At 33.0% G+C, this 27,529-nt stretch overlaps 3 protein-coding genes across 4 annotated transcripts; 1 reads left to right on the top strand and 2 right to left on the bottom strand.

Annotated features, from left to right (window-relative positions):
• Nucleotides 1-230: 230 nt before the first annotated feature.
• On the bottom strand, nt 231-4,184 carry LOC110715585 (F-box/FBD/LRR-repeat protein At1g51370-like). Of its 2 annotated transcripts, none has more exons than XM_021894174.1 (4): nt 4,062-4,184; nt 2,167-3,448; nt 1,751-1,927; nt 231-574 (listed from the first exon to the last, which is right to left on the bottom strand). In XM_021894174.1, exons 2-4 carry the CDS (start codon nt 3,409-3,411, stop codon nt 383-385), a joined length of 1,614 nt encoding a protein of 537 aa, XP_021749866.1. In that variant the 5' UTR covers nt 3,412-3,448; nt 4,062-4,184; the 3' UTR covers nt 231-382. The 2 variants fall into 2 exon arrangements, with proteins under 2 accessions (XP_021749866.1, XP_021749865.1); XM_021894173.1 differs by having other exon boundaries at nt 2,167-3,481.
• Nucleotides 4,185-4,308: 124 nt separating this feature from the next.
• On the top strand, nt 4,309-23,054 carry LOC110715584 (vacuolar protein sorting-associated protein 53 A-like). The gene is made up of 25 exons (XM_021894172.1): nt 4,309-4,442; nt 4,758-4,824; nt 5,035-5,129; nt 8,354-8,410; nt 8,581-8,731; nt 9,764-9,834; nt 10,344-10,468; nt 10,935-11,095; nt 11,258-11,399; nt 11,871-11,934; nt 13,692-13,877; nt 13,964-14,005; nt 14,703-14,807; nt 14,915-14,974; nt 16,356-16,433; nt 17,313-17,420; nt 17,534-17,599; nt 18,554-18,631; nt 18,712-18,845; nt 18,934-19,027; nt 19,650-19,727; nt 20,995-21,057; nt 21,623-21,691; nt 21,763-21,858; nt 22,397-23,054. Exons 2-25 carry the CDS (start codon nt 4,758-4,760, stop codon nt 22,688-22,690), a joined length of 2,484 nt encoding a protein of 827 aa, XP_021749864.1. The 5' UTR covers nt 4,309-4,442; the 3' UTR covers nt 22,691-23,054.
• Nucleotides 23,055-24,486: 1,432 nt separating this feature from the next.
• LOC110715653 (F-box/FBD/LRR-repeat protein At4g26340-like) lies at nt 24,487-25,941 on the bottom strand. The gene has a single exon (XM_021894237.1). It carries the CDS (start codon nt 25,939-25,941, stop codon nt 24,487-24,489), a length of 1,455 nt encoding a protein of 484 aa, XP_021749929.1.
• Between the last annotated feature and the right edge of the window lie 1,588 nt (nt 25,942-27,529).

Here is a 27,529-nt window from a genome sequence, read left to right on the forward strand (position 1 = left end):
GACACTTGAATTATTTATTGGATATAACTATAGTTAATTTATAATCTTACGTGACACGTTAACTTATTTTAGGTGGCATAATCCTATTGTAGCGTTTTAAAAATATTAATCATATGTGGCGCTCTAATAATTTTTAAAAAATAAAAATCCTACATGGCGCTCTAAAATCTCGGGAAAAAACTCCCCTTTATATATATATATATATATATATATATATATTAGATTGGATGAATATTTACACCGTGGTATAAAAGTATACCACGGGTGTGATGCTCTAAAGTGGACTAAATTCTAAATCTACTCCTTACTATTTCTATAGAATTCATAAAAACTTGATTTGCCAACTCTATGAAACCTTACGAGTTTCCGATCTTGCGTGTGTTCACTTGCTCCAATCTAGCACAAAGGTTGTTTTCTGCCATTCAAGAGATGCAGAAGCTTTAGACCATCCACTTGACTGAAATATCCAATTCTCAACTGAGATATTTTTCAAGTAATGCCGCCAGCATTTGTTCTTGAAGAATACACAACACTCAGGATTTGCTTTTTGTTTGTCTAACTCTTCGTATATGATCTGCCAGTGATTGAAAAGAACGATAAATTCATAATGACATTCCTCTATCAATTCTAAAGGCATAATGTTCATACAAGCAGATAGATAATTTCATTTTCTGCCAATGCTTCACCATTGAGTTTGTTTTGTTCTTATGCAGTTTACAAAATTGAAACAGGACCCTAATAATTGATAATTTGATAAATTGATGATGCTATACTTCATGTCAGACTATAAAAACAAATACTTTACGGGACTTTCAGAGTCAATTATTAATACACGTAACTCTAACTGATGTAATATTCATGAAATATAGCTGAATACGCTAAGCATCTAATTTGACTAAAATTTTTATTTTTCCCAAAGCCAAAAAAATAAGAGGAAAAAAAAAAACCAACACTCAAACAACTTCATTTGTTTATACAATCATTGACAATTAAATATATTTGTCACATATAGCTGCGACCTCCAGGATTGAAGCATACTTTGTAGTATCAATTATAAGAGGGAGTATTATATCACTAATTGTACTTAAAAAAAATCTTCTGACATATTTTAATTCTAAGGAGGTTCAAAGGAGTAATGTAGAGTAAAAAAGAGTAAAATTCTATAACAAAGAATAATGGCATCAAGACACAGCATTCATATACAAGGCAAAGTTCACGCAGAGGAGCATTCTGACCTTCCACTTACTATCTCCTTTTTTTCACCTTATCTTCTATTAAAATAACTAAACAAATACCCAATTATCATCACATCTATTTATTTTAAAATTATTTATGTATAATACTTTCATTTTAAAAATAGCAATAGATAACTTAAGGCAGTCATCTGATTTCTTAATTTGACTAAGCTTTGACCTTATTTGTACACTAATCTTTCAGAAAAAAATTTATCTAATGCCAAGAGATTCATATTAATGTGTACATTCCACTTACAAAAGTTCTAGATTTAATTTGTAGTATAGTGATAGACAAACACGAATGAAAGATATGGTCTGCCTTGATCTGATCACAAATGAAATAAACATATAATTGCTTAAGTAAGCTGAAATGAACATTACAACATCTTAAACTATGCATAGTAATAAATTTACGAACTAATGAGGGTCAAAGGAAGTATTTATATAATATTTTCCTGTGTCAGTGGTTGAATTGTTACAATCAGATACAAAATTATAGGGAAGTTACAGAGTACCTCAGGAAAGTCACTGGTGTTGTGGGACATTATAGATAGAGTGGATGGAATAGGCAACGTCTTTAAAGCAGCATCAAGTAGATCCCGAAATCGAGTAGATATTCTCACTGCATGTGGCTTAGATATGTGGCGCAAAGGAAGAACCATAGCCCTGATGTCTTCATAAATGATAACACCCTAGATAAATTCATCAATGAAAGGAAAAATAAATTAACAATATAAAAACACTAGCATATGAAGAAAAATATAGACTGCCTATTAACCATCAACTCAGTTCAGAAACAAAGTTCCAATATAAAATTTTTAAGCTACCACACGAGAACAACCTGATACACAGTTCAAAGATTTATTATTAAACCAACAGGGGTCTATGTTCAGTCCATCCATGACACAATCCAACCGAGTAGAATTCTTACCTGTTTGTCAAGGGTCATCAATTTTAACCTTTTGTAACGATCAATATCATCAAGGAATTTGTATAGTCTAGATGCATCATTTCCTCCAACATCCCATTTACTGGTAGCATTCGATGATGGGTCAAAGGTAAGTACAGCTTCGTTTAGACTTAAACAAGTAAGGAATGAAATTGGCATCATTTTACCACGATACTCAAGTGTGGTTATGTTTGGAGAAGTTATGATTGCCTCTTCTAATTTCCGACATCTTCTAATCACTAGCTTCCTCAACTTGTCTCCAGAGACGCGGATGTTCTTTAACATATTGCACCTGCTGAGAACCAACTTCTCAAGCTTAGGAAATTTCACAATTTGATCACGAAACATCTTATCTGTCATTCTGGGATATTCCAATATCAGCTCCTTAAGAGCCCTACATGCTGATAAGTCAATTTTACAGAATATTTTTTTCTTACTGTAATACCAAAAAGTCTCAAGCCAATGAGCCTCAATAACAATACTATCAAGTGGAATACACTTGTGCACATCAACTCGCCTCAGCTTGTCTAGGGAGCAGATAGACAGTTTGTTCGATTCAGAGCATTGTATCTCTATTAACCTTAAGTCCTCAATCATAGGGGAGCCAGAGATCAGATTTTCAAACTGCAGCAGGGAGACTTTCATATTCTTAAATGACAGCTTCTGGAGGTGCGGAAGATTTACTGAATCGGCAGGTATACGACAACCACATAAGCTTAATGCAGTAATGGAACTTCCAATCATGACACACGGAGGCAAAGTGTACCGTGGTACTTGCGGATGCCTTAATTTAGCGTGGACTTCAAGTTCTCTAACATTCCTCGCAATAGCAGAAACAATCCAATCACTTACATCAGAAATCCTTCCATCCCACTTCCATAATGAATAAGGAAAGCACAACCTGAACTTGTGAATACTAAGCAATTGTTCATCATGCAGCCGATTAATCATTTGATCTTTGTATCTTAACTTTATACTTTTCTTCACCTTGTCGAAGCTACACAGGTCAATATCCACAGTATGATATGAATTCCATACTTGCCTCCATCTCTTAGACAGGATGCAAGTTCGAGCAGCATCCTTAGGATGTAGGTGATAAAGAACTTGATGAAGCACATGATCCGGCATGTCAGAAATATAGTCAATTCTACATTTCACTCTCTTTCTTACTCTATTAGCAGAGGCCCTTTGGCTTCTTTTCTTACATTTCTTAGAAGCAATATCCATTGAACCGTTCTTCTATACGAATTTATACATATGTTCCCTAGAAAAGGTCGACAGGATGTTAATCTAAAACCTGCCCACATAGAAGAAATATCGAAATATCCGGCTTAATTCCATTTGTTAATGTCACCAGTTTACATCATTAATTACAGGAAAGTAGGACATAGGAACACAACATGAATTTGAAACATATAATATCATACCATGCACAAACTATTAAATCATGTTATTCAATCTGAGTAATCATCCCAAACACATTATACAGAACTAGTAGGATATATACCAATCAATCAATCAAAGCCTTAATCCCATTACTCCATAAGTGGAGTCGGCTACATGAACCAAAAAATCCGAGCATGAATTGGAATTACCTACACACTAATTACAAAGAAATTCAACATTTACATGAAAACCCACAAGATAAAACAAGAACCCTTACAAACACATTATTCTGTTTCACATTTCTTCCAATTACAGTTTTCTCGAATCAATATTACATAAAATTGACTTCTAATATTCATAAAATTCACCAAATCTAACATATATAAATCATCAACAGCACACAATTATACAACAATTTAAGAAAAAAAAAAGAATAAATCTTCAAATTCAAAAACTGATTGCTCAAATTAAAACTAAAATTGAATTCAAACCTGATAATTGAATTTGAATTAGGGTTAAATCGAATTCTTGACTCCAAAAATCATATCACTCAAAATTTTGGTTTCAATTTGAGGAGAAAGAAAGGCTAAAGTGTGACGCAGTGTTTCTGAAACTCTGTGTCTTTATATATGACCGTCCACAAAAACCCAAAAAAAATAAAATAAAAAAATAAAAATTGCGAGTTTATTTTATTTTTATTTTTCCTTTTTTTAATACATCGGAAAAAGAAAAGAAAAAGAAAAGAAAGACGTCGATAGTTTCCGATCTTTCTCACTCTCTCTCCTCTTTCGATGTTTGATCTCACTCATTTTTTGGTAAATCAACTGGAAATCACAATCACTCGAATTTTCTAGCTCGAATTGCATCAAAAGGTTTGATTTCATCAATTTTATTCGTAATTTTTGAGTTTCAATTTACTATAATTTTGTTATTTTTTGGTAGATTAGGAGTATGAATTTTGATAGACATTTTCAATTTATGCGAGCAATTTTTCATTTTTATAGCTTAAATGTTTATATATGATGCTTAGTTTATGATTTGATATAGTTTTTGTATATGTTAGCTGAAAATTAGTCGATCTGTTGTTCTTAATTTGTTGTTGAATTATGTAATTTGATTGAAATTTGTAGTTTATTGTGTTGATTTTGATTGATAATCAGAAGTATTGATTGATGTAATGTGAACAGATGTCAGTTCCTCGATCTATGGATAAGTCAAGTGCTCTTGAATACATTAATCAGATGTTTCCTACAGGTAATTTATGTTGCTTTTCTTCTATTTACCTAAATTGGTTGATTTATATTAGGAATTTGAAGCTCCGTTGATTCGAGGCGTTGAAGTCGGAGTTTGATACATTTATCAGTGTTATTTTGAAAGGGATTGGTGAAATTGTAGTTCAGTATTTCTTATAATCTTGCATTTGTTTGAATGATTGCTGATTATGTGTTAATATTGGTATATCAGAGGCGTCGTTATCTGGTGTTGAGCCTCTAATGCAAAAGATTCATGGTGAAATCCGTCGAGTGGATGCTTCCATACTGGGAGCTGTTCGACAGCAGGTAAGATTTATTGGTCTTTGCATGATTTGCATTCTACAGTTTTGATGGAAGTATTGATGAATTTTTTGTTTATTTTTACTGGTATGAGTGGTATCTTCACTTTGGTTTCATTTTGTTGGATGGGAAACATTTTCGAGTGAAATGATGAATTTTGATGTGCGTGGTTTGTAAAGGGGTGGGAAGTAGTTGTACAAGTGGAGATATTCCCAAGGGTGGAAATCATTTTTACCTTTTGGTAGGAGTGCATGGCACATTATCCTTTTCATTCCTGGGCAATAATCCTCGTTTCCAAACTCACTCTCAGTAAACATTACTCTCATATTTTGGATTGGATGGTGATGTATAGCTCTTTTTTATTTTATTTTATTTTGTTGTAGAATGAGTTTGTTGTGATTTTGTTACATGAGGTTCTGTTGAGTTCATTTTCGTTTATAGAAGGTTGTGAAGGAGGTTGTGTGTAGGAAGGGTATTATTGTTAATAGTCTTGATGAGAACCATGGGCGTTAAATTTTGGGAAAATAGTGTTCAGACAAGGAGACTGAAGACTGCAAAAGGTTGAAGAGTGTAGGAGGTTGAGTGCATGAAGAGTATTCTTGTTTTTTATTTATTTATTTTTTGTTTTTTATTTTTATTTTGAGGGAAGAGTATTCTTGTTGAAAGGCTTGACGAGAGCCGTTTTGGGAAACTAGTGTTCAGACAAGTTGACTTAAGATTGCCCAAGGTTGGAGAGGGATGGACAATTATTGATATAGAGATAAAGAGAGCAATGCAGCTAGGTAAAAATGAATACCTTTAGATTATAAATTTAATATTCTAGACTAGATGGAATGATGGATTATTGATTTATGAGGTTGATCTTCAGCCACACACAACTGGGTAGATCAAATGATGAACTGCATACAAGTTTAAAAGACTACTATTTGAATTTAAAGAAGTCCATTGCAGGCTTCTTTCTATCAGGCTTGGTGTGGTTTTGTTAAAGTTGGCATATTTTAATATGTTAATTAGTTTAGGGTGCATAATTGATGTGCATGACCTTGTAACAGGCTAGAGTGAAAATGAAGTTATGTGAAAGAAGAGTGGGGGAAGTTTAGACCAAGCAATCAACTTTTAGTAAAATTTTGAATAAATATTTTTCTTATGAAGGGTACATGCCTTGTTGAAGTTCGTAGGATTTATTGCAGGGTTGAAATCTTGGTTGATGTCACAATAATGATTGTGGAACCATTTACAGGCAATGCAAATGGCTTGCGGCCATCGTGCCTAATAATATGTCACAGTATGCTCCAAAATTACCCTTGATTTAACATCGTGATATATTTTAAGATAGAAGACGGTCCTTGCAAAATGAGTTGGAAAAGTGGTTGGGCTACTAGACAGATCCTTCACACATTGGTGTAAGAATTTGATATTGAATATGGCTCATATAGTCATTATTTATGTATATATATTTTTTCATCACAATTTTCCTTTTTAAATCATTTTGGGGGTGCAAAAAATGTTTCTTGTTGTTCCTCATCCTCATCGATGTCAATTATGCTGGTAGCCTGGCATATCTTTGCCCAGTATGCACTTAATGTTTTATTTTATTTAATTTACTTTTTTTTTTGGGTAAAAGTAAATATTCCCTCCGTTTCAAAAAAAAGTGTCGTTTCTTAAATTTCATAGTTTTTAATGCAAATGAAGGAAGTATAAAAAGCATGTATGATTGTGTGAAGAGTATCGGAAATAATTATATAGAGTACAATATTTTGTTTTCTAGTGGAGACAATAATGAGAAAGCATGTGTGAAGGGTATTTAGGGAAGTTTAGTATGTTAAAAAGTATAAAGTGGGGGTATGTAGGTAATTATACATAAAACAAAAATAGAAATAGGCACTTAATTAAGGGATACCCAATAAGGAAAACAGGCACTTAATAATGGGACAGAGGCAGTAAATCCAAAGTGAGACTATAGGAAATGGGGGATGATTGTGGCTGTCAGTTGACTTTTTATAAACTGGAAAAGAAATGGGTTTCTTCAGATGATAAAACTAGGAGATAGGGTGAAAAGCAATAGATTTTGGAATAAGGATATCTTTTAAGATTATTGATGATGAATGAATGCTGGAATCTGGATGGCAATTACTTCCATGTCTTCATGTGTATTTTCTGCTAGCTTGTTCTCTGTCTTGCTTCTTGATGGGATGTTATGCTCTGGCATGGGTTAAATTGTTTTCAGTCTTGATGATTATATTTCTACCAGAAACATTCTCCCATTCCTCCTTCAAATTATCACTAAAACATTATTTTTGACATGGTAGTTTGACTCTATGAAAAAGCATAAAAAAAAAAGGAAAATGCTACACATAGCCCTTAGGGCTACTTATAAGCATTAAAAATACTCTTGAAAACTGTTTAAATTTAGAAAATCATGACAAATTCACACTAATTACACTGATCTACGAGTGTTTTTGTCATGAATTCCTAATTTTATACAATTTCCAAGAGTGTTTTTAATGCTTATATATAGCCCTAAGGGCTATGTACAGCATTACCCAAAAAAAATTAGATGTGGAATTTATTGATATGGGCTTTTCCAGAAGGCATTTGGTGAGATAGTGACTGGTGCAAAACTGCAGTAAGATTAAGGGTTTCATGAGGTGAAGTGAAAAAACCTAAGAAGAAGTATTGAGCTGATGTAAGCAGGCTAGACTTTGCTCATATACAACTCATGAGGAAATGACCTTAATCTGAAACCAAAGAACTCAAGAATTTATGTGCCGTTTCTCAAGTAGGGTGCCTTTTTTAGTTCTTGAACAGTTGAACCTATGTATTTTGGAATCTTGTGTTTACCTTTCGAGATTTAAATTGTGGCCTTCTTATTATAGACCTGATTTCCCTCTTTATGCAGCCTCTTTCTATTTTTGGTTGTTGGTTTCAGCAAAGCTTGATTATAATTTCTGTACTAGTAGTGTTCTAGTGTTTGAATTGTGTTTTGGAAACTGTTACCTGGAGAGGAGTATTAATGGCATGGTCCTGGACCAAGGTTCTCTTCCCTCACAATATGGGGGTTACTAAGTTATCAGGAGGATACTAATTATTGTGAGAGGTGGGAGCACTGGTTCAGGACCATGAAATAAGCTGTTACAACTTTTCTACTAGCATCGAATCTTCCACTCACTAGGGTGAAGCTGTGTGTTTTTGAACTCTTAATTTTTGATTGCTAACTTCCTGTAGTTTAGAGTAATTCAGGTACCAAGGCCAAAGAAGATCTTGCTGCTGCTACGCGTGCAGTGCAGGTTTGTGCTCCCAATATGGACTCATATTACTTGACTTTTTACTTGATATATAATGACTGATTGGCTCTAATTCTCTTCTGGATGATTATCCGGAATTGATTGTATCCTATATTCTGTTCCACTAATTGATTGTTCTGATTGGATTAATTGATTGATCAATTTTTCAACAGGAACTCATGTACAAGATACGGGAGATAAAAAATAAGGCTGAGCAAAGTGAGACAATGGTTCAGGAAATTTGTCGTGACATAAAGAAGCTCGATTTTGCAAAGAAGCACATAACAACTACTATTACTGCACTTCATCGTCTTACCATGTTAGGTTGGTTTTTTGTTTCCTTTTTATTTTCATTGATCTTAGCGTCTCACACATTCAGCATCCAGGACCATTAACTATCTGGTCTTTGCTCTTGGGAAAAATAAAAAACAGATTTATTGCTTTCTTTTTATATTGTTTTTTTTGTCCAATTGAAGATCATACAAAGACAATGTACCACCACAAGAAAAATTCATGAAAAGTATTTTCCACCTTCACACTAATCCAAAGAATCAAATTTAAAACTATAATGATTGTATAATATGTCAAAGATCAAGAGCCTGCCATGATACTATCAATCACATATCATATAATTCTAACTTTCATTAGTTTTATGTTATGTTGAGATGATTTACTAGTTTTATATCTGTTAGCTGCTACTCTTTGAAATGCAGGATTCATGTTTTATTAATCTTTATGTTTTCCATTGTTGTCGTAATACATGAACAATATAATGAACAAACAAGAGCTCCTAGTACTTTTGCTCTAGATATTCTTATTAGATTCAACATATTTGTTGTTGCAATGTTTAACTCATATTTTTTTTTTCAGACTACGCTGTATTAATTTGTTTGAATTATGGACCTTTGTTTTTCCTTTTGAATCAAACATGTGTACATAGCAATTTTTTCTAATATATACTTCGTATTGTTCTTCTTACATGGCATATCCGCATATGTTGTTAGTGCACACATTTGTGGAGGAACTTTCATATCTTCTAAAAGTTCTAAGTCCTTAAAATAAATTGATCCCATATATTAAGACAGCTAGGCTTCTATATTTTTATTTGGATAGTCTGAAGGCTATAGATTCTGACCTCCATAAACTTGCCAATTGCTACACATGTTTTGCTGTTTTCTGGGATGTCATGATTTATGACTTCATCCTCTGTTTCTCTCTTATAGCTCTAACAAAGGTATAATTGCCTTAATATCCAATTTATGTAGTTGATGTAGAATATTTGTATAATATCGCATGGTATTCAGTCAATCAGAGAATGAAACATGCTACCATAATGCCTTTTAAATGCTTTGGCAGTATCTGCTGTTGAGCAACTTCAAGTGATGGCTTCAAAAAGACAATATAAGGAGGCAGCTGCTCAATTGGAGGTACCAAGCTGCCAGTGGGCAAGCGTTTTTCTTCTATTTAGGAGGTCAATAATTTTTTAAGCTTTTACATTGTTTTTCCCTATCTCTTTGGAGGATCCACGGTTCTTCCCACCCGTACATACATTCCTTGTACTAGTATATATTTTGGCTTTAGATTTACTATTTGACCTGAATGATGGAAAATATATAATTTCTTTTTAATTTGGCTGTATTGTAAGCAGATGAATCTTCTCTGTATAGTCTGAACATATTATGTGGTTTTTCTATTGTACGTCACTTATTGTTTGAAGACTCCCAATGTTGCTGAAGGATATACATGCTTTAATGGCATAACTTGCCTCTAATAACACAAATTTTAAGTGATTTTTTATGGTCATGAGGTGTTTGGATCAACGTTTCTCTCTTGTTCCTTGTCTTATAAATTCCTTGTTTTTTGTTTGATCTTTTATTCCTGGTCCCACACATTCCTTATCTTAGTGTGGATGATGTTGTTTCTTGATTTGTTTCAGGCAGTAAATCAGTTATGCAGTCATTTTGAAGCCTATAGGGATGTCCCTAAAATAACAGAATTGCGTGAGAAGTTCAAGAATATTAAACAAATCTTGAAGTCTCATGTTTTTTCTGACTTCTCAAGGTACTGCTAGTTTTTTTTTTTTTTCTTTTTCCCCTTTTTTCATTATATGTGGAGTTGGGCTATAATTGATTTGGGAGGTGATAAGGGAAAGAGACTGGTTGCTGTCTTTGTATAATATGAAGTCCTTCAAAATAATGTGTTGTACACATTGATCATGTAAATAAATCCTTATGTGGATGTAGATATATCTGCCTAGATAGAAATTTTACTTTAGTTGGACTATGGAATATGGATTTTATGTTTATTTTTTGGAGAACATGTAAATTTGAACTCTGAGAATGTTTATTACTTGAATTTGTAAGATGAGAAAATTCTCAACTTTTAATGAGGGATGGGTGATGGTTTGCAAAATCTCAACTCATGTTGAAGCTGTAAGAATTGGTTTTCGTTGATGTTGGTTCATTGTATATTATTTTTGTATATTCTATATATTATCTCATTTGATTATTGTATCTTGCAATTTCAGCCTGGGTACTGGGAAAGAGACAGAAGAAACTAATTTACTGCAGCAGCTATCAGATGCTTGTTTGGTGGTTGATGCATTGGAGCCTTCTGTACGAGAAGAACTTGTTAAAATATTCTGTAACAGGGAACTTACTTCCTATAGACAAATTTTCGAAGGAGCTGGTAAGTATCTTTCACTACTGCTCCTTGTGTGATCCGCTGCCAAACGTATTCCAATCCCGTTTGATACAACCCTTTGCATCAATAAAATGATTTGCTCTTTGATTTCTGTAAAAATTGTCTTAAATATTTCTTATTTCTATTTATATATGTTTTTTAAATTAGAACTTGCAAAGTTGGATAAAACGGAAAGGAGATATGCTTGGATCAAGCGTCGGTTGAGAACAAATGAGGAGATATGGAAAATTTTCCCTTCTTCATGGCATGTCCCTTATTTACTATGCATCCAATTCTGCAAGCTCACAAGGTCAGTGATGTACTCTCTTTTGGCCTCTTCCTTAAAATTTTGAACTCTATACATTCAGTATAATTATTATTTATTCTAGCTAGTGTTGCATGTGCTTTTAATTATCACTAATATCTGTATGGTCTTCTTATTTGGGAAACATATGGGTGGACGGATTGACAACATCTCTAGCTTTGCCTGCTGGCATGCTTCATGTAGTGGATTTTGATAGTAATTGATTGCTTGACATTCTTCCCTTTCATTTGGACATGTTGTTCTCCTTCGATAAGATGCTGTTGAGTATCAAATGTTTAGTTTGATATATGATTCATTCCAATAAGATTAAGCATTGGCTTCTATCTTTTATTTGCTAGTCCACTTATGGACTTACCTCATCGTCAACATATATATATAAAAGAAAACTTTCATGCATGCTTATCCTATATTTATCTTGTAAAGTGATATCGTTTTTCTTTACATTTTTTGCTACAGAACACAACTTGAGGAAATACTTGATAACATGAAGGAGAAACCAGATGTGGGGACACTGCTGCTGGTAAGGGGTGGATGCTTGATGATTTTCTATTACCTAAATTATTTCTGTATTCAGAAGTGGTCTTGTTTCTTATTACCTCTAATTTTGTTCCTACTACTGAGTACTTAATAGCAATAGAAATCTTTTGATATTCCCTGGCAATACAGCTTAGCAACACTGAATTTGGAGATTGATCTGCATGCCTATCTTGGGTTGCTTAAGGACAATATGACTATGCTCATATGTGAGTCATACACTCCTTTACCTCATAAAAAATATGAAAAATTATCAAAACCGCAAAATGAAGTTCAGAGGGGTTTTGTTGGCAAAAAAATTAATTTTTAAAGGGGAAAAGCTCTAGCTAAGTGTTATTCACTTACAAAACCAAGCAATAGCTGACTTAGGTCTAACCCAAATCTATACAAATGACAAATATTCTGTACAATGACGCACAATAAAAAGTGGGGAAATACGATCTCCTTGTCTAAGACAGTAAGACTTTATTTTATCCCTGGAAGAAACTATATAAGAAACTATAAGAGAACCATCGAGGCCAATAAAAAAGGAAGGAAATTCATTAAATCGAATTAGGAGGAAGGCTGTAAAACATTTAACTTTTAATAGAGAAAGCATTCCTCAAATTTACTTCACAGGTTATCCGGAAGGACCTTTTTTTATTTAAAAAAAAAAATAAAAATAAAATTACCATAACTCTTTAGACATCTTGACAAATAACTCTGCTCACATAATGCCTCTAACAAAAGCATCTTGATCCAAGGAGATGATGTTTAAAAGCACCAATTTCAATCTACTCAACAATTTGAAAATACATTTTTGGATAATAGAATAACATGAGACAGGCATGTAGTCCTAAACACAATCAGTATGCTGGACTTTGTAATGAAATTCACAGAAGTGACAGTTATTGCTTTTAACAGCTTCCTAGTTTAAGTATCTTAAAAACTATGTTCTTATTAATGGAGAAGATCTCTTAATAGTTAATACCCTTCTTTGTGAAAGCAATAAGCAAGACAGATTGGATGTCATAATTGATTATGTAGCCTCTTCTCTCTTCATCCTTTCCAACCACTCAACATGCTATCGCAGAAAACATCAGTTACCTTATTGGGATCAGACACTATTTATTCACCACTATGTGCTACCCAGCCCTGAATTAATAGTTTTCATATTCTTTATTACTCTAATGCTTTCATAAAAGAATATAATACATAAATCTCCGTCTTGAAACCCATGTAAACCTTCAAATATCTTTGGAAAGCTTCAAACTCAGTGGAATCTGTGGACCAGCTTAGAAATCATTGGAAAAATTGTGGTATAAACAACGATATCTGCAAAATCTATATTAGAATGTCCTCATTCAACTTTTTCAGAACAGGCTTTGACCCATGAGCTTAGTAAAATGTCTATACATTGGAGCATATTAAATAGGATTTCTAACTGATTCTAATAACATCAAGGTTGGATCTTCACCCTCTATCTGTCACGAAATAATGTATTTGGGAACCTTTTAGTATGTCATGTACAGTTACAGAAGCTTATGGGATGTGAGGTCCCTTATGCCCTTGGCTTTCTGTCAATATGGTATGATTTTTGGAGAATTTCAAATGGCTGAAAGCCTGAAAGCTTGAAGTTCTGTCTACTTCAAAGCTAATATTCTCCTGAGATTTTTATATTCTAAACTGTATCTTAATTACTTATGTTTTGTTGCACATTGCTGCCTTTTCTGTTGCTTAATTGGCTTTTGTAAAATTTGATAGGCACTTCAGCGAACTTTGGAATTTGAAGAAGAACTGGCAGAGAAATTTGGAGGAAGTTCACCAGCTAAAGAGACCAATCATGACACTGATGATGTAGAAAGAGGGCCCAATTTCAGTCAAGCTGTATCAGATATCAAAAAGAAATATGAAAAGAAGCTCGCTGCTAATCAAGGCAGTGGAACTGATGTATGTATTCGGATATAGCTTGTTACTTATTAAAAAAAAAATCCTTCCTGATTTGCTGTAATTGTCTTTTGGACTTGTTATTACAGGAAACCGACGGTCTTAAAGAATTTTCTGTGCCTGGAGCTGGGGTAAACCTTTTCAACTTCTCCTTTTCTTTGTTTTTGACAAAAAAGTTTAGAGCAAGCTTAACTGCCCTTTTTGTGCATTAGTTCAGAAACGTTAGCACTCACCTATTATTGTATTTCAGTATTTTATCTTTTTAAGTTATTGCATTCTATTATTATATCAGAATCAGTTATACTTTTTATTTGGTTTTTGATGCCTTAAATTGTTTATATTGGCTGTTCTGTTTACTGGCCGAACAAGAAAAATTATCAAGTGAACCACTAATACTAATAATAATTATACTAATTATTATCTTGTGCTTGGCATGAAGATGAAAAGTAGTAACAAATGTAGTATAAAATATATGGAATTTGGTAGAAAGAGAAAAGGGGTCAAACAAAAGTAGTAACAAACATTTATTACAATACAACCAAACTATATACCCCCTCTAAGCAAAGTGTAAGAGTTAGTGTGTGGAAAGGTGTAACTATTGTGGGGTAAAAGGGGTAGGATGGTAAAGGGGGTAGGCTTAAAATAGAATAAAGCAAAGCAAGTAGAACAAAAAAGAACGGGATAAAATGGGAAGTGAGTAGAACAAAAAAGAATGGGATGAGTATAAATTTAATTTCTTATTTTGCTCCTATTCATAATTTTAACTTCTACAATTTTGGCCTTGATTGAAATTAGGGTAACTTAACTCCTCAATTAATGAATTTGCAGTTCAATTTCCGTGGAATCATCTCATCTTGCTTTGAACCTCATCTAAACGTGTATGTTGAATTGGAAGAAAAAACACTGATGGATCATCTGGAGAAACTTGTTCAGGTAGTCTATTTATATTCATGCCTTCCATTTCCCTTCCAGTCTTCCACACCCCTGTATATGTTGAAACTTGAAATGAAATGCTATTTATGTTCCTGTGGACACTGTAGGAAGAAACTTGGGATACCGAAGAAGGAAGTCAGACAAATATCTTATCCAGTAGCATGCAGGTACATATAAGTTCTTTGTTCATATACATTCTTGTGAACTTGTTTATGTCAATTGGAATCATTTTGATAAATTGTATTTAACTGACTCAATAACGGTTACACTTAATACTTATTGTAAAGTAAAAAATGGCTGTTGCATATTGGATTAAAAATTTAAAACAAAATTTTTGTTATCATAACATCTAACCACTTCCCGCTCTTTAGGGCTGATTCTTTGGGCTGTGTCAATGTAATGCTGTTTAAGATTGAGTTTGAGAACACAATTCGCTGCCTAATTTTATTAAAATACGCCAACCACTCATACGTATTAATCTGTCTTTTTCGGATTACAATCCATGGGGGGATTAGCGAATTAGGGAACACTTTTTAAGGGTAACGAATGTGTGTGTCAGTGTGTGTGTGTGTGTGTGTTAATATTATTTTTGTACATCTTTAAAACAGTCTTGGTGATCAAGGCTAGTTAACATATACAATTGGCAGTTAATGATTTATATTTTAAAATGAGTTAATGTCAACTAGTATTAATTTTACAATGCGGAGTACTAATTACTTTTAGTCTTTTGTGATTTTCCTAAGCAAAAATGATATTCCAAGTTTCCAAACTTTTGTACCATTTGTTCTGTTTAGGCTCTCCTTTCCTTAACTTATTTTGCTAAATGAAACATGAAAAGAATAAAATAAAAATAAAATTGAACATAACCTTCTTTGCTGAATAAACTTGTTTTTACTTGCTAAAAATTCATTTATTTAGTCGAGGAGAACCGAAAAATAGTCATCATTAGTGGTTGAACTTAATCTTGTTTGTGTTTTACTTAAAAGTATTCAACCTTTTGTAATAAAAGTATTAAGCAACAATTTTGCAATGTAATGAATTTAACTATAATTATTGCACGTGACTACTTAAATATTACCTCAGTTCCTAAATGATGGTTGCAGTTACAACTTGTAACAGAAACCAATAAGAATAGGATAGAGACATAGAGTGAGTATTAAAAGTGGGCGTTGTGTAAGAAAATGAGAGAGTGTTATAAATGAGGTTTATATAAAAATACTAAGAAAGAGAGTGAAGTAAGTGAGGTATTTGTAGAATTTTTTTGCTACAATATAAAAGCAAAAGTGTAACGAACAAACAAGAACGGATTAGAGTAGAAAACGTAACAAAAAAAAAAGGAACAAAGGATTTTTGTACAAGAGTGAAGTTGTTTCAGGGGTCTTTTTTGTTTTTAATGGCATCCAAGGAATTTTTCTTTTCTTTTTCTTTGTTGTGTAATCTTTTAATCTTTTTTGGCTCCACTTTACTTATTTTAGCTTTATTAATTCATGTTTTTTTTTTATTTTTTTATTTTTATGTTAACTACTTCAGCTTTGTTGTGATATCTAGGTCTTTCTGATAATCAGACGAAGCTTGAAGAGATGCAGTGCTTTGACAAAGAACCAGACATTATTTAATCTGTTTAAGGTGCCTTTCTTCACTTATCACTGAAGAGAAGGGATGTCTTGCCATGCTTTACATCTGTTTTCTTTTTGTGAAGGCTTTTGTCTATCAAAGAGATATACATAGTTATGCTGTGCCATAGTAAAATAAAATTTATGATTAGGGGATTGATTGATAATGAACGAGCCTAAGTTAGGCTTAATGCAGCTTGGCTTAAAACAGACCCTTAGATTGTCGAGGAAACAGACCGTTGGCTTGTCGTGGTCAAAAGAGAAAAAAAAAAAAAAAAAAAATCTAGACCCTCTCAGCGTGTAGCTTGATTTGAGTTAAAGTTTAAAAACTGAAGCCAAGTAAAGACTACTTTTGGCTCAGCATTCTTGTTGATATGTTTTTGAAGATACGGTATGAGATCCTTTTGAAGCATTTCATCTGAAATCTAAATTATCACTCATGAGTCTTATATTGTAAATCATTAATTCTACGTTATGTGTGTCTATCTGAATTTCAGAAATTTTTATGTATTAATGTATATGATGAAATACAAGTGTCTAATTTTGCTTTCTTATTTTTGTTGGCTATTGGAAATTTCTTTGGGTTGTGGTCAGAGATTTAAATTGCAGGAGAGTGGAATAATTAAACAAGCTGGGGTTAACTATTGATAATGTGTACTGTCTTGTGCCCTGTTGACTTGTGGCTTTTTGTTCATCTTGATATTGGTATTTTGAATTTTTATATATGCATTGTGATCATCAAGTTGATGCACACAACTAACAATTTTCTATAGTATTATTGTAGATACTCGTTTCTCTTGGCTTCGAGATGATTATATAATTGCTTTGTTAATATTAAGAGTTTTAATCATTATTAATTATTTTAAAATGTCTTTCTGCTTTCTCTTACTAGGTGTTTCAAAAAATTCTTAAAGCTTATGCAACAAAGTTGTTTGCCAGACTGCCAAAGGGCGGGACAGGAATTGTGGCTGCGGCCACTGGAACAGATGGACAGATTAAGGTCTGACCCTGTTTTTTTCAACTTCTTGTTTCTGGATTAATTTTTTTTCCATCGCAGCTGACTATAATTTTATTTATTTGGCTTTTCCGTGCTTTCTTCCACTTTTCAAACAGACATCTGAAAAAGATGAAAGGATGATCTGCTATATAGTGAATACTGCTGAATACTGTCATAAAACGGTGAGTTCGCTTCAGCCAACCTTTGGGTGTTCATGGGTTGATATCTTGAATTTTCATGCCTGACAGAAGCGGTTGTCACTAATAATTTTGCTGCCTTTCTATAATATCTTTACTGTCAAAAGCTGTTAAGTTAGATACTTAGAAACTGATTAAAGAGTTGTGCAATGCCTTGACTTCTGTTCAATCTGGTTACACTGTTTTCACAAAGAGAGCCAAATCAATGAGCTATCTTGTCCAAATTATGATTGAATCTAACTTCATAATGAGCTTTTGATTAACAGCTTAAGGCTTCATCTCTTGGTTTACATTTATGAATATTGTTGCCGTCAGTTCTTTTACTATCTTCTGCTAAGTTTACGCGGTCACCTTAGGGAGGATGTTGGTGATCCACTTGATAGTAGATTAAAACATGCTTTGTTAATAAAGACTTTGTGAATGAAGGACTTTGGTGATCCTAGTGTTAATACTGCTACATTCAAATGTAGTGTTAATAAAATAAAATCTTTTGTTTACGGTATCATAAAGGAGAGTAATTGTTCATGTTTGGCAGAGAAAGGCTTCTCCTTTTCAAGACTTGAATTCATTTTATTGTCTAAGAGTCCGAATTTATGCTTTTGTATGAGGACAGACCTTGACATTTTTAATTAGTTGTTTCTGCTCAATATACCTTCATTCTCTCTTCACTAGTGACATTTTTAATTAGTTATTTCTGCTCAATATACCTTCTTTCTCTCTGCACTAGTGACCTTTTTTATTAGTTGTTTCTGCTCAATATACTTCGTGTTCATGATTGAAGTCTGTAGTTATCAGCTCCAAACTGCATTTAGAAGTCTCAAGATATGATATTTAAATGTATTTAAGACTACAAGTAGAATATCTTGGACCACAATATAATAGTTAAGAAATTTCCTTGTGATATCTAGATAGTCTAATCTGTTTCTTTTTTGTTGTTAGTCAGGTGAATTGGCTGAAAATATAGCTAAGGTTATTGAACCCGTATTTGCAGATAAAGTTGATGTGTCAGAAGTACAGGTAAATTTGTATACTGATGATTGTTAAATTAGTTGCAAGACTTCTCCAAGTCATATCTTTAATAATATGCAATCATGCAGGACGAATATTCAGCAGTAATTACAAAATCATTGATAACACTGGTGCAAGGTTTGGAAACTAAATTTGATATTGAAATGGCTTCTATGACACGTGTTTTATGGGCAACTCTTGAAAGTGTTGGCGACCAATCAGAGTAATATTTAGTTCCTTTTGGTTTGTAAATTGTTGTTTTTGGCTTTTTGTTGTGAATCCAACATGTAATGTGCATCCTTTTCATGCAGATATGTTAATGGAATAAATACAATAATTACAAGCAGTATACCTATACTCGGGACACTTCTGTCTCCAATTTACTTCCAGTTTTTCTTGGACAAGGTAGATGAAGGAGATTAATTTTGTCTGCTTGTTTCTATTTTCAAATTTGTTCATCTATTTTTGGTTTTTCATGAGCATTTTCCTTCATAACTTGCTTGTGCTAATGTTAGTCAAGTAAGGACCCTGTTTTTCTTTTTCGCTCTGAAATTTTTGTTGTCAATAAGTTCTTGGATGGTTGAACTCAAGAAGGTGACTGTTAACCTCCTAATAGTTTGCAATTTCAAGAATAAATAATTTCAGTATGTTATATAACAATTACAGACTATATGAAGCTGAACATTCCATAGGAAGTTACACTTTCCGTGTTGCTGCCAACCAAACAACTGTATAGCTCCTCAGGAAAACAACTGTATAGTTTCTCACTTTTGAGGAACTTTTACTTGTGCAATTTCATGTCAACTGATGCAGAACTTAATGTATAGTTTGGACTTTGGAGTTGCCTTTTTATTTTCTTATTTTATTTTATTAGTAATAGAAATTATCGCCAGAATGGCTGTATCCTGTTTATTACTCTCTTGTTTTAAATTTCCTGTTTGTTTCCTGGATACCATATCTCATAACCTATTAGTCTGAACCTTATTTTTATTTTCTCTAATTTTTTTTTACCCTTTTTGCTTTTCAGCTTGCTTCTTCACTTGGTCCCCGTTTTTATCAGAACATATTCAAATGCAAGCAGATATCAGAAACTGGAGCCCAGCAGGTACTTGGTCAAAATAAGTATAGAATATTTGCTTGATATTTCTTTGTAATTATTTGTAAGATGAGATCTTTACCAAATCTTGTATTAAAAAGATTTATGGCAACCTCTGATACAAAGTGTTGAGCTGTATTAGCTCTTCCATTTTAGATCCAATACTTGTATTAGCTTTTGTGGATTTTAATACTGCCTCCGTTAACAGTTATTTGCAACATTTACCAAAAACAGGTGAAACTATTATTTGCAACAAAACTATTTTTTTCTTAATATAGTAACTTTTTTATGATAAAATAACCAAAATACCCTCATTTAAAAATTATTAACACATAACACTCTACACATAATTACAAATTATTATAACTCTAAACTAACTCAATTATCTAAACTTTTATCCAAAAAATCTGATTCATCTTAATTTCATCTCCCGCCATCTCTCTCCTCCATCTTCATCTTCTTCCTTCTTCATTTCTCATCCCTCATTTCTACTTATTTCGTTGGTGGGTTCAATAGATCTGGTTTGTGTGTGGGTTTCATTAGATCTGGTAGGTGTTTATTTCGTGGGTGCTGGTGGTTCGTGGGTGTTGGTGGTTCGTGTGTGGGTATTAGTGGGTCTTGTGTGGGTGTTGGTGGTTCGTGGGTGTTGGTGGCTTTTGTGGGTGGTTCGTGGCTTGCTGTTTCGTGGGTTTAGGTGGTTCGCAAGTGGCTGTTTCGCGGGTGGGTTTGGTTTTTGGGTTGCAGATCTGGTGGTTTTTGGGTGGTTTTCGTGGTTCTTAGGTGGATTTTGGCGATTTGTGGGTGGTTTCGGCGATTTGTGGGTGGCGTGGGTGGTGGTTCATGGGTTTTGGGTGGCATGGGTGGTGGTTCTGGGTGGTGGCATGTGGTGGTGGTCTGGACGGTTCTGGTTTGATTGCAATTGTTTTTTTTTTTTTTTTTTTTTTTTTAATAAATTTGATTAATAATTAATTATATGTCCATAACTTTTAATAATCATGTTTAAGAAGTTTTGCCTAGGATTCCGCGCATAACCCCTTTGTTGCAAATAACTGTTAACGGAGGTAGTATTTTATTTTTATCTTGCAGCTTTTTTGTGTAACGTAGATCATTATTCATGCTAATGTTAAGAATGAGTGCATTATATCATGGTTTTGAAATAGTTCATTTGTTTATCCTATATCCTAGTATATCTTTCTATTTTATGTTAAGTAGCCAAGTAGATAAAATCTCAACGTCAACAACACAAACATAAAACTCACATACTGTTCTATTGCAGATGCTGTTGGATACTCAAGCTGTGAAAACAATTCTTTTGGAGGTTCCTTCTCTTGCTAAACAAGTAAGTTATATACTTCACTAATGTGAGATTGTTAACTCCAAGTCTCCAACTATGATCTTACTGCCTTTGCATCCACTGAGTTGCTTTGATTGGGATTCTGGTGGGCATTTATAAATTTCTGCAATATAATCATGTTAAATCTTTGTATGGCAATTGGACTTGTGGTAATGCAGTGCTATTTCGAAACTACCATGAAGCTGTATTTTAAGCAAATGAATACTACAATAATTCAATTGAGGTCAACAGCTGAACTTTGTGGGGGTTCATGTGCTCCTGATGTTTATATAGGGCTGTATATGTAAATATTATTTTTAAATTATGATTGTGTTCTTTCCATAATTTTGTTGGTTTAAAACCAAATAGTACTAAACTACTTCAAAATTTGATTTGTGAACTTGTATCCATTTATTTCCATTGGTATGATTGGTCAGTGTAAGTGAAATAAGCTGGAAATATTTTTTAGAAGTACTTGCATCTGTTCCTGGTATCTGAGTTTGGTGCCGAGTCCCACAGCCGTAGCTGTATGTGATGATACTAATCATTTTCATGTTTGATATGTACATAGACATCTGGTGCTGCTAATTACTCCAAATACGTTAGCCGTGAGATGAGTAAAGCAGAGGCCCTTTTGAAGGTGAGTAAAAGATAATGGTGGATCCATATGTTAACACTGTTGCATTGGCTAACTGTCATTTTTTTGGACAGGTTATATTGTCTCCTTTAGATTCTGTAGCAGATACTTATCGTGCTTTATTACCGGAAGGAACTACGTCAGAATTTCAGCGAATCCTGGAGCTCAAGGTTATATTCTGTTTTGTTTTATTCCTTTGCTGAAACCTTTAGTTTCCCTAAAGTTGTTGCCACAGCTTACTCTACAGCCATGTTGTGTGTACAAGCTTTTCTTCCTCATGTCAATAGACACTTATCTATTTCATGTTCTGAGCTACTAAACCGCTGGCACCCCATCCAGAGTTTGACTATTTGAGAATGGTAGTTAACTCCCTTCTTACTCTATTAGTTATAAATGGGAGCAGCAAATGATCGATACATGGTTTGAGAGTAGAAACTGTAGTATAGGCCTAGTGGTAATTCTTTTTAGATTAATACCAATGGGAATACCAAGTATTAATTGAAGTATGAAAACTAAAAACTATGTAGTTCAATTTTAGTGACTAGTGCCATATGTTATTTTCCCTGCTTATGTGTTTATTGGCGGCTTACTCTGAAAAAAGAGTTTTAATGGATTTATTCCTATGCTATTTCATTTCCTTTTTCAGCTGCACGTTTCTTTTTGATGAATCTGGATTTGATGTCTGTTAAAATGCACTTTAAAATGCAGGGTCTTAAAAAAGCTGACCAGCAAACCATACTAGATGATTTTAACAAACATGGTCCAAGCATTAAGCATCCATCAATGACCTCTGCGGTTACAATTCCTCCTGCTCCACCTGCAGTGCCAGCTATAAGCAGTCCTGCTACATCAGCTGTTGCTGCTTCTCGAGAAGATGTGCTTGCAAGAGCTGCTGCATTGGGTCGAGGAGCAGCCACTACTGGTTTCAAGCGATTCCTTGCATTAACTGAAGCTGCTAAGGATAGAAAGGATGGGCCTTTCAGAAAACTCTTTAATCCATGAGGGTCTTATTATTGGTTGTGCGAGAGGAAAGTCACGTCTTTATGCTCTTGTCTCAGTTGTCTGTCTATCCTTCTCACTAATCAACTTATACAACCTCATCTCTTTTCCATATTTTTCCTGGAGGAACTTCTAAGAAAACATCTTTATTAGCTTGCAGTTGGAGAGGAATGTTGATAATGTATATGTTGAATGTGGGTTGTAGGTCAATTTTGTCGAGATTTTCCCAGCTGGTTTCTATGGGTATTTGTTGGTAAAATGTGCTGTTATCTGTAAGTAATTTTGTTTAAATTGTATTAGAGAATTTAGGTTCTCGTGTATTTGATTTATATATATATTTTTAATAGATTTTCATGTTAATTTGCAAGTTTTGTAAGCTGAATATCATGTTAGGAGTTAGTTTTTGACAGTAATAAACATGCAGTTCTCTTATAAGCTGAAGAAGCTGAGTAACTGATTGCAATGTCCAGAACGAGTTGCTTTATAAAAAGGTAATTATTCACCCCTTGAATATAAGTAGTCTCAACAGTTTTAAATAAATTTTGGAAATAGTATTGTAGTAAATATAAAAGAAAGTATATAAAAAAAACTTAAAGGAACTAGCGTTTGGCACACCCTAATTGATTTTGGCACACCCTATGCTCTTCTCACATAGGGGTGTGCCAAAATCAATTAGTGATGTGGCTGAACTCAATTTCCGAACTAATCGATTGCAAGTGTTAAATTTCTTTCATAACTACGAGTTATTGCTAGATTACACGGGCCAAAAAGCTACTAGTATTTATCTTTGTGAGGTTATTCATTCTAGATGTTTACTTTAGCTTAACTAGTTATACCATGCACTAAACTTCATTCCTAAACCCTGTCTTTGTTTTTAATTTACTATTATCAGGAAACAAATAAATACATAATTGGTGGTTAAATTCATACACACGTTTCAAACATTCATTCATATTCTAAGTGAAAATACAATATCAAAATTATTAAAACCCAACCCTAGCTAATTTGTGAATACATTCATAGTCCAATTTGGTAAACGGAACTCAACAAGCGTTGAAAAAAAAAAGAAACTACTTGTTGACCTTCATTGGCTCACTGAAAATCTACAAGTTCAAAACCCTACATTGAAGAACAATTCCATGGAATCATCATCATCAAATCCTTCTTTTTTTTCGATGATCTTCAATGCATGCTGCCAACAATTGATAGGAAGATTAGATGCATAGCAACCACAGTTGTTTGTGCTGCTTTCCATTGGCTCCGTGTACACGAACCGAACAATAACATCGAAAGATGACTGAAACAATTCACAAATATGAGATAATTATAAGGAAGTTTCCACACAAAATAAACTCCAAGCTAAGCTACTTTGATAAAATCTTTACAAAACGATAATTTAATAAAAATGATTACAATATCTATACCAAATTACTTGCAACACTATGATTGAACACGCTTGATTTTATATATTTGCACAATAAAAAGATCAAAGTGGGGTGTGTAAATAGTGCAATATCAAAACGATAACGGAGAGACTACTTAAATGAAATTATAAATCCAACAGCGAAGTAAATACCACTATTTCGGGTGGAGATGAGAATCGAATACTATCTAGCTGAGGGAATAGCCAAAGTAAAGCATCCATGATCACTCCAAGTGGTGGCGGCGGCGACTCAATGTAAGTCGTCATTTGTTTGAGTTGCTCTGGCGTTGGTGACCCAAAATAAGTTAATACTTTCAAATGCTTCACTTGATAAAGAGGAGAAAAATAGCTATGGCAAATAAATCATAACTAAAACTCATATATATTTCTCCTTGATAAGGAACATAATTAGTACCTCGATTCTCAAGTTTCGTAAGGTCAGATGCTTGGAATTTCCGAATATGTTGAGCACTGCTAGTAAATTGGCATGCACTATCTTAGAGAATCGATAGCAAGCAAGCTCGACGAAACTACATGGACTAATTATAGACCTTCCAACAAGATCAAGAACAATATATCCTTCATATTTAAAGTGAGATAGGTTGGGACAATCCATCACAACACATTCCAAGCTTCTGCAATTGTATAGTATCAATGTCTTTAGATGTTCTTGAGCAATCTTCACATGCCTCAATTCGTCGCAATACTTAATCTCTAAGACCTTAAGGTTACCAAGTCTTGAGAGATTCGAGTTCAGGCATTCATCAGTCATTGAATAAGAAGTTGTTATATGTAAGTGTGTCAAACGTTTACACGAATCTAGACGAAGTAAGTCTAGCCGCCTCTTTTCAAGGCACACAATATTCAGAATTTCAAGATCACTCATACACAATGCATTTTGTACTAGAATATCACAAGAAATTTTTAATTTCTTAATACTACACGAATTGGAAAGTCGAAAATTCACACATCCCATTGGAAGTTTAGAACTCATCAAATCTCGCTCTTCTAATGAGCCAACATTAGACAAAACTAGCAACCCATCATCAAATAATTCACTAGGAACATACTCCAAATATCGAAAATTTGTTGCACCATCATCCATCACAACACTTGCCAAGTTACTATTATACTTAAGAACGAGTTCTGTTAACTTCGAAACCCCAACAAGGTTAAGATATGTGAGGCCAACACATTGCTCAAAGCTTAAACTCTCGATACAATTACAACCCACAATCACTTTATCGATCTTAGATTGCTCGATAGTGATTGAGATAAGAGACAGTTTTTGTAAACGACGCGTAACGATGGCTGCTAGGCAAGGCACGATAGATGACGGTAGGTAATTGTTATAAATTTCTAATTCCGATAACATTGGCAGTGTCGAGACAGAGCTTATAACAAAGTCATTCGAGTTATTAAAATCAAAATCCAAAAAGATAGAAAGAGATAAATTCTTAACCTTAAGTCTAGGTAGAAATTCAGCAATGTCAGGACTAAACGCGGCCAACAATGGATGTATTCGAAGCTTAAGATTTGGGATCGATAGTTGATCATCACCTAAAAAGTACCTGATTCTTCTAAGAGTGTTATCAAGGAAATGTAGGTAACGCGAGATGGGGTTATGCGATGTCGTCAAGTTGTCGTAGTATTGATCATATGATCTCCACAACTCGGGAAAATACGAGTTTTCGATGTTGAACCAATCGAACCTCCAAGTTGTCGATAATAAGCTTGTTGCAATGGCTTGTTTGTAAGGTAAGAAGGAGAGTATGTGTTGCCTTATGTGTTTTGGTAAATCGCTAATTCGATCATTTTTCGAGATCTCCATTGAAGAGTAATTAATTAGACCTTTCAATATCAAGGGAAGAAACGATATAACTTGAGATCAATAGAATTTGAGGAGTGGGCATTTGGGGGATTGTGGTGAATTGACTCTACAATTATATTACAGATTTAAAATATTTTCATATTTTTTTTAACCTAATATTTACTTAATTATTTTCTTTAATGTTATAATTATTTTTATACTACTAAGGCCCGTTCACTTCATCTTATTTTTGTTGAACAACTAAAATTATTTTTACTGAACTAAAATTATTAATGCTGAACTTAAATTATTTTTATTGAATTGAAATTAATTTTATTGAACTGAAATTATTTTTGCCGAATTGAAATTATTTTTAATGATTTGCTATTATATTTCTTCTTTAAATTTACGGATTTTTACTGAACTTAAATTATTTAAACTGAACTGAAATTATTTTTGCTCAATTAAAATTGTTTTTACTGAACTTAAATTATTTTAACTGAACTTAAATTATTTCTGCTGAACTAAAATTGTTTTTACTGAACTGAACTTATTTTTACTGAACTGAAATAATTTTTACTAAATATTATTTTTAAGGTGAAGTGAACAGAGCCTAAATTTGATTGAATTGGTTGAGTTGGTTTTAATAGAATTGTATGTCAAACCTTAAGATTTGTTTGGATATGTAAGACTCAAATTATAACATAGAAAATACATACAAATATTAGATTAAAGAAAAGATATGAAAATATTTTAAAATTTGAATATCAAAAAAATTTGATTAGTTGTACAGTGTAAAAAAATGTCATGTTTATGGATTTTTTTTTTTTTTTGATGTAAAGTAAGTCAATTTAAAATATAAGAAGGAAAATTAATAATATTGTGGGGAAAGAGTTGATCCTAGGGCCTGTTCTAATTTACTGAAATGAGCTGAGATGAGATGAACTTATTAGAGCTAAGTTGAAGTTAACTTATTAGAGCTGAATTTAACTGAACAAAACAGAATTGAACTGAACTGAACTATTTGACTAGATTGATTAGAGATTTTTAACTATGGATTAATGATTTTTGGTTATTTATTATTATATATATAATACAAAAATACATATTAAAATATTTATGTACAAATAATAATAACATTATTATTATTATTATTATTATTATTGTTATTATTATTATTATTATTATTATTATTATTATTATTATTATTATTATTATTGTAATATATGCTAAAAGTATGAAATTTGGCAATTATCATTAGCAATATCATTAGACATAAAATAAACTGAACTGAACTTATTAGAGCTTAGCTTAACTGGAATGGACTGAATAGAACTGATTGGAGCTAAACTGAACTGAACTGAATTTAAGTTGAAGAGAACAGACCCCTAATACCGCTAATAAAATTGATAAAACTATTTATCATCTTAGTTAAATTTAACTATGTTTATAAGTTCAAAACTTTAATCATATATAAAATTAATTTCATTAGTAGTATATATCGATACACTACAATATTTATAGTAAATTTTTGATAACGAAGATAGAATAATACCATTTTTTTTTTTAAAAAGGAACAAGTCAAACTCGAAAGCTTACAAGGATAGTA

Source organism: Chenopodium quinoa, unplaced genomic scaffold (assembly GCF_001683475.1).
Source record: "Chenopodium quinoa cultivar QQ74 unplaced genomic scaffold, ASM168347v1, whole genome shotgun sequence".
In the NCBI taxonomy this organism is placed as follows: Eukaryota; Viridiplantae; Streptophyta; class Magnoliopsida; order Caryophyllales; family Amaranthaceae; genus Chenopodium; species Chenopodium quinoa.

Coding starts and splice junctions, on each gene's coding strand:
- LOC110715584 (XM_021894172.1), top strand. CDS start 4,758: ATGTCAGTTCCTCGATCTATGGATAAGTCAAGTGCTCTTGAATACATT. Junction 19,028..19,649: donor TCCAGTTTTTCTTGGACAAG/GTAGATGAAGGA, acceptor TTTGCTTTTCAG/CTTGCTTCTTCACTTGGTCC. Junction 21,058..21,622: donor TTCCTTCTCTTGCTAAACAA/GTAAGTTATATA, acceptor ATATGTACATAG/ACATCTGGTGCTGCTAATTA.
- LOC110715585 (XM_021894174.1), bottom strand. CDS start 3,411: ATGGATATTGCTTCTAAGAAATGTAAGAAAAGAAGCCAAAGGGCCTCT. Junction 1,928..2,166: donor TGATGACCCTTGACAAACAG/GTAAGAATTCTA, acceptor GAATTTATCTAG/GGTGTTATCATTTATGAAGA. Junction 575..1,750: donor ACACCAGTGACTTTCCTGAG/GTACTCTGTAAC, acceptor AATCACTGGCAG/ATCATATACGAAGAGTTAGA.
- LOC110715653 (XM_021894237.1), bottom strand. CDS start 25,941: ATGGAGATCTCGAAAAATGATCGAATTAGCGATTTACCAAAACACATA.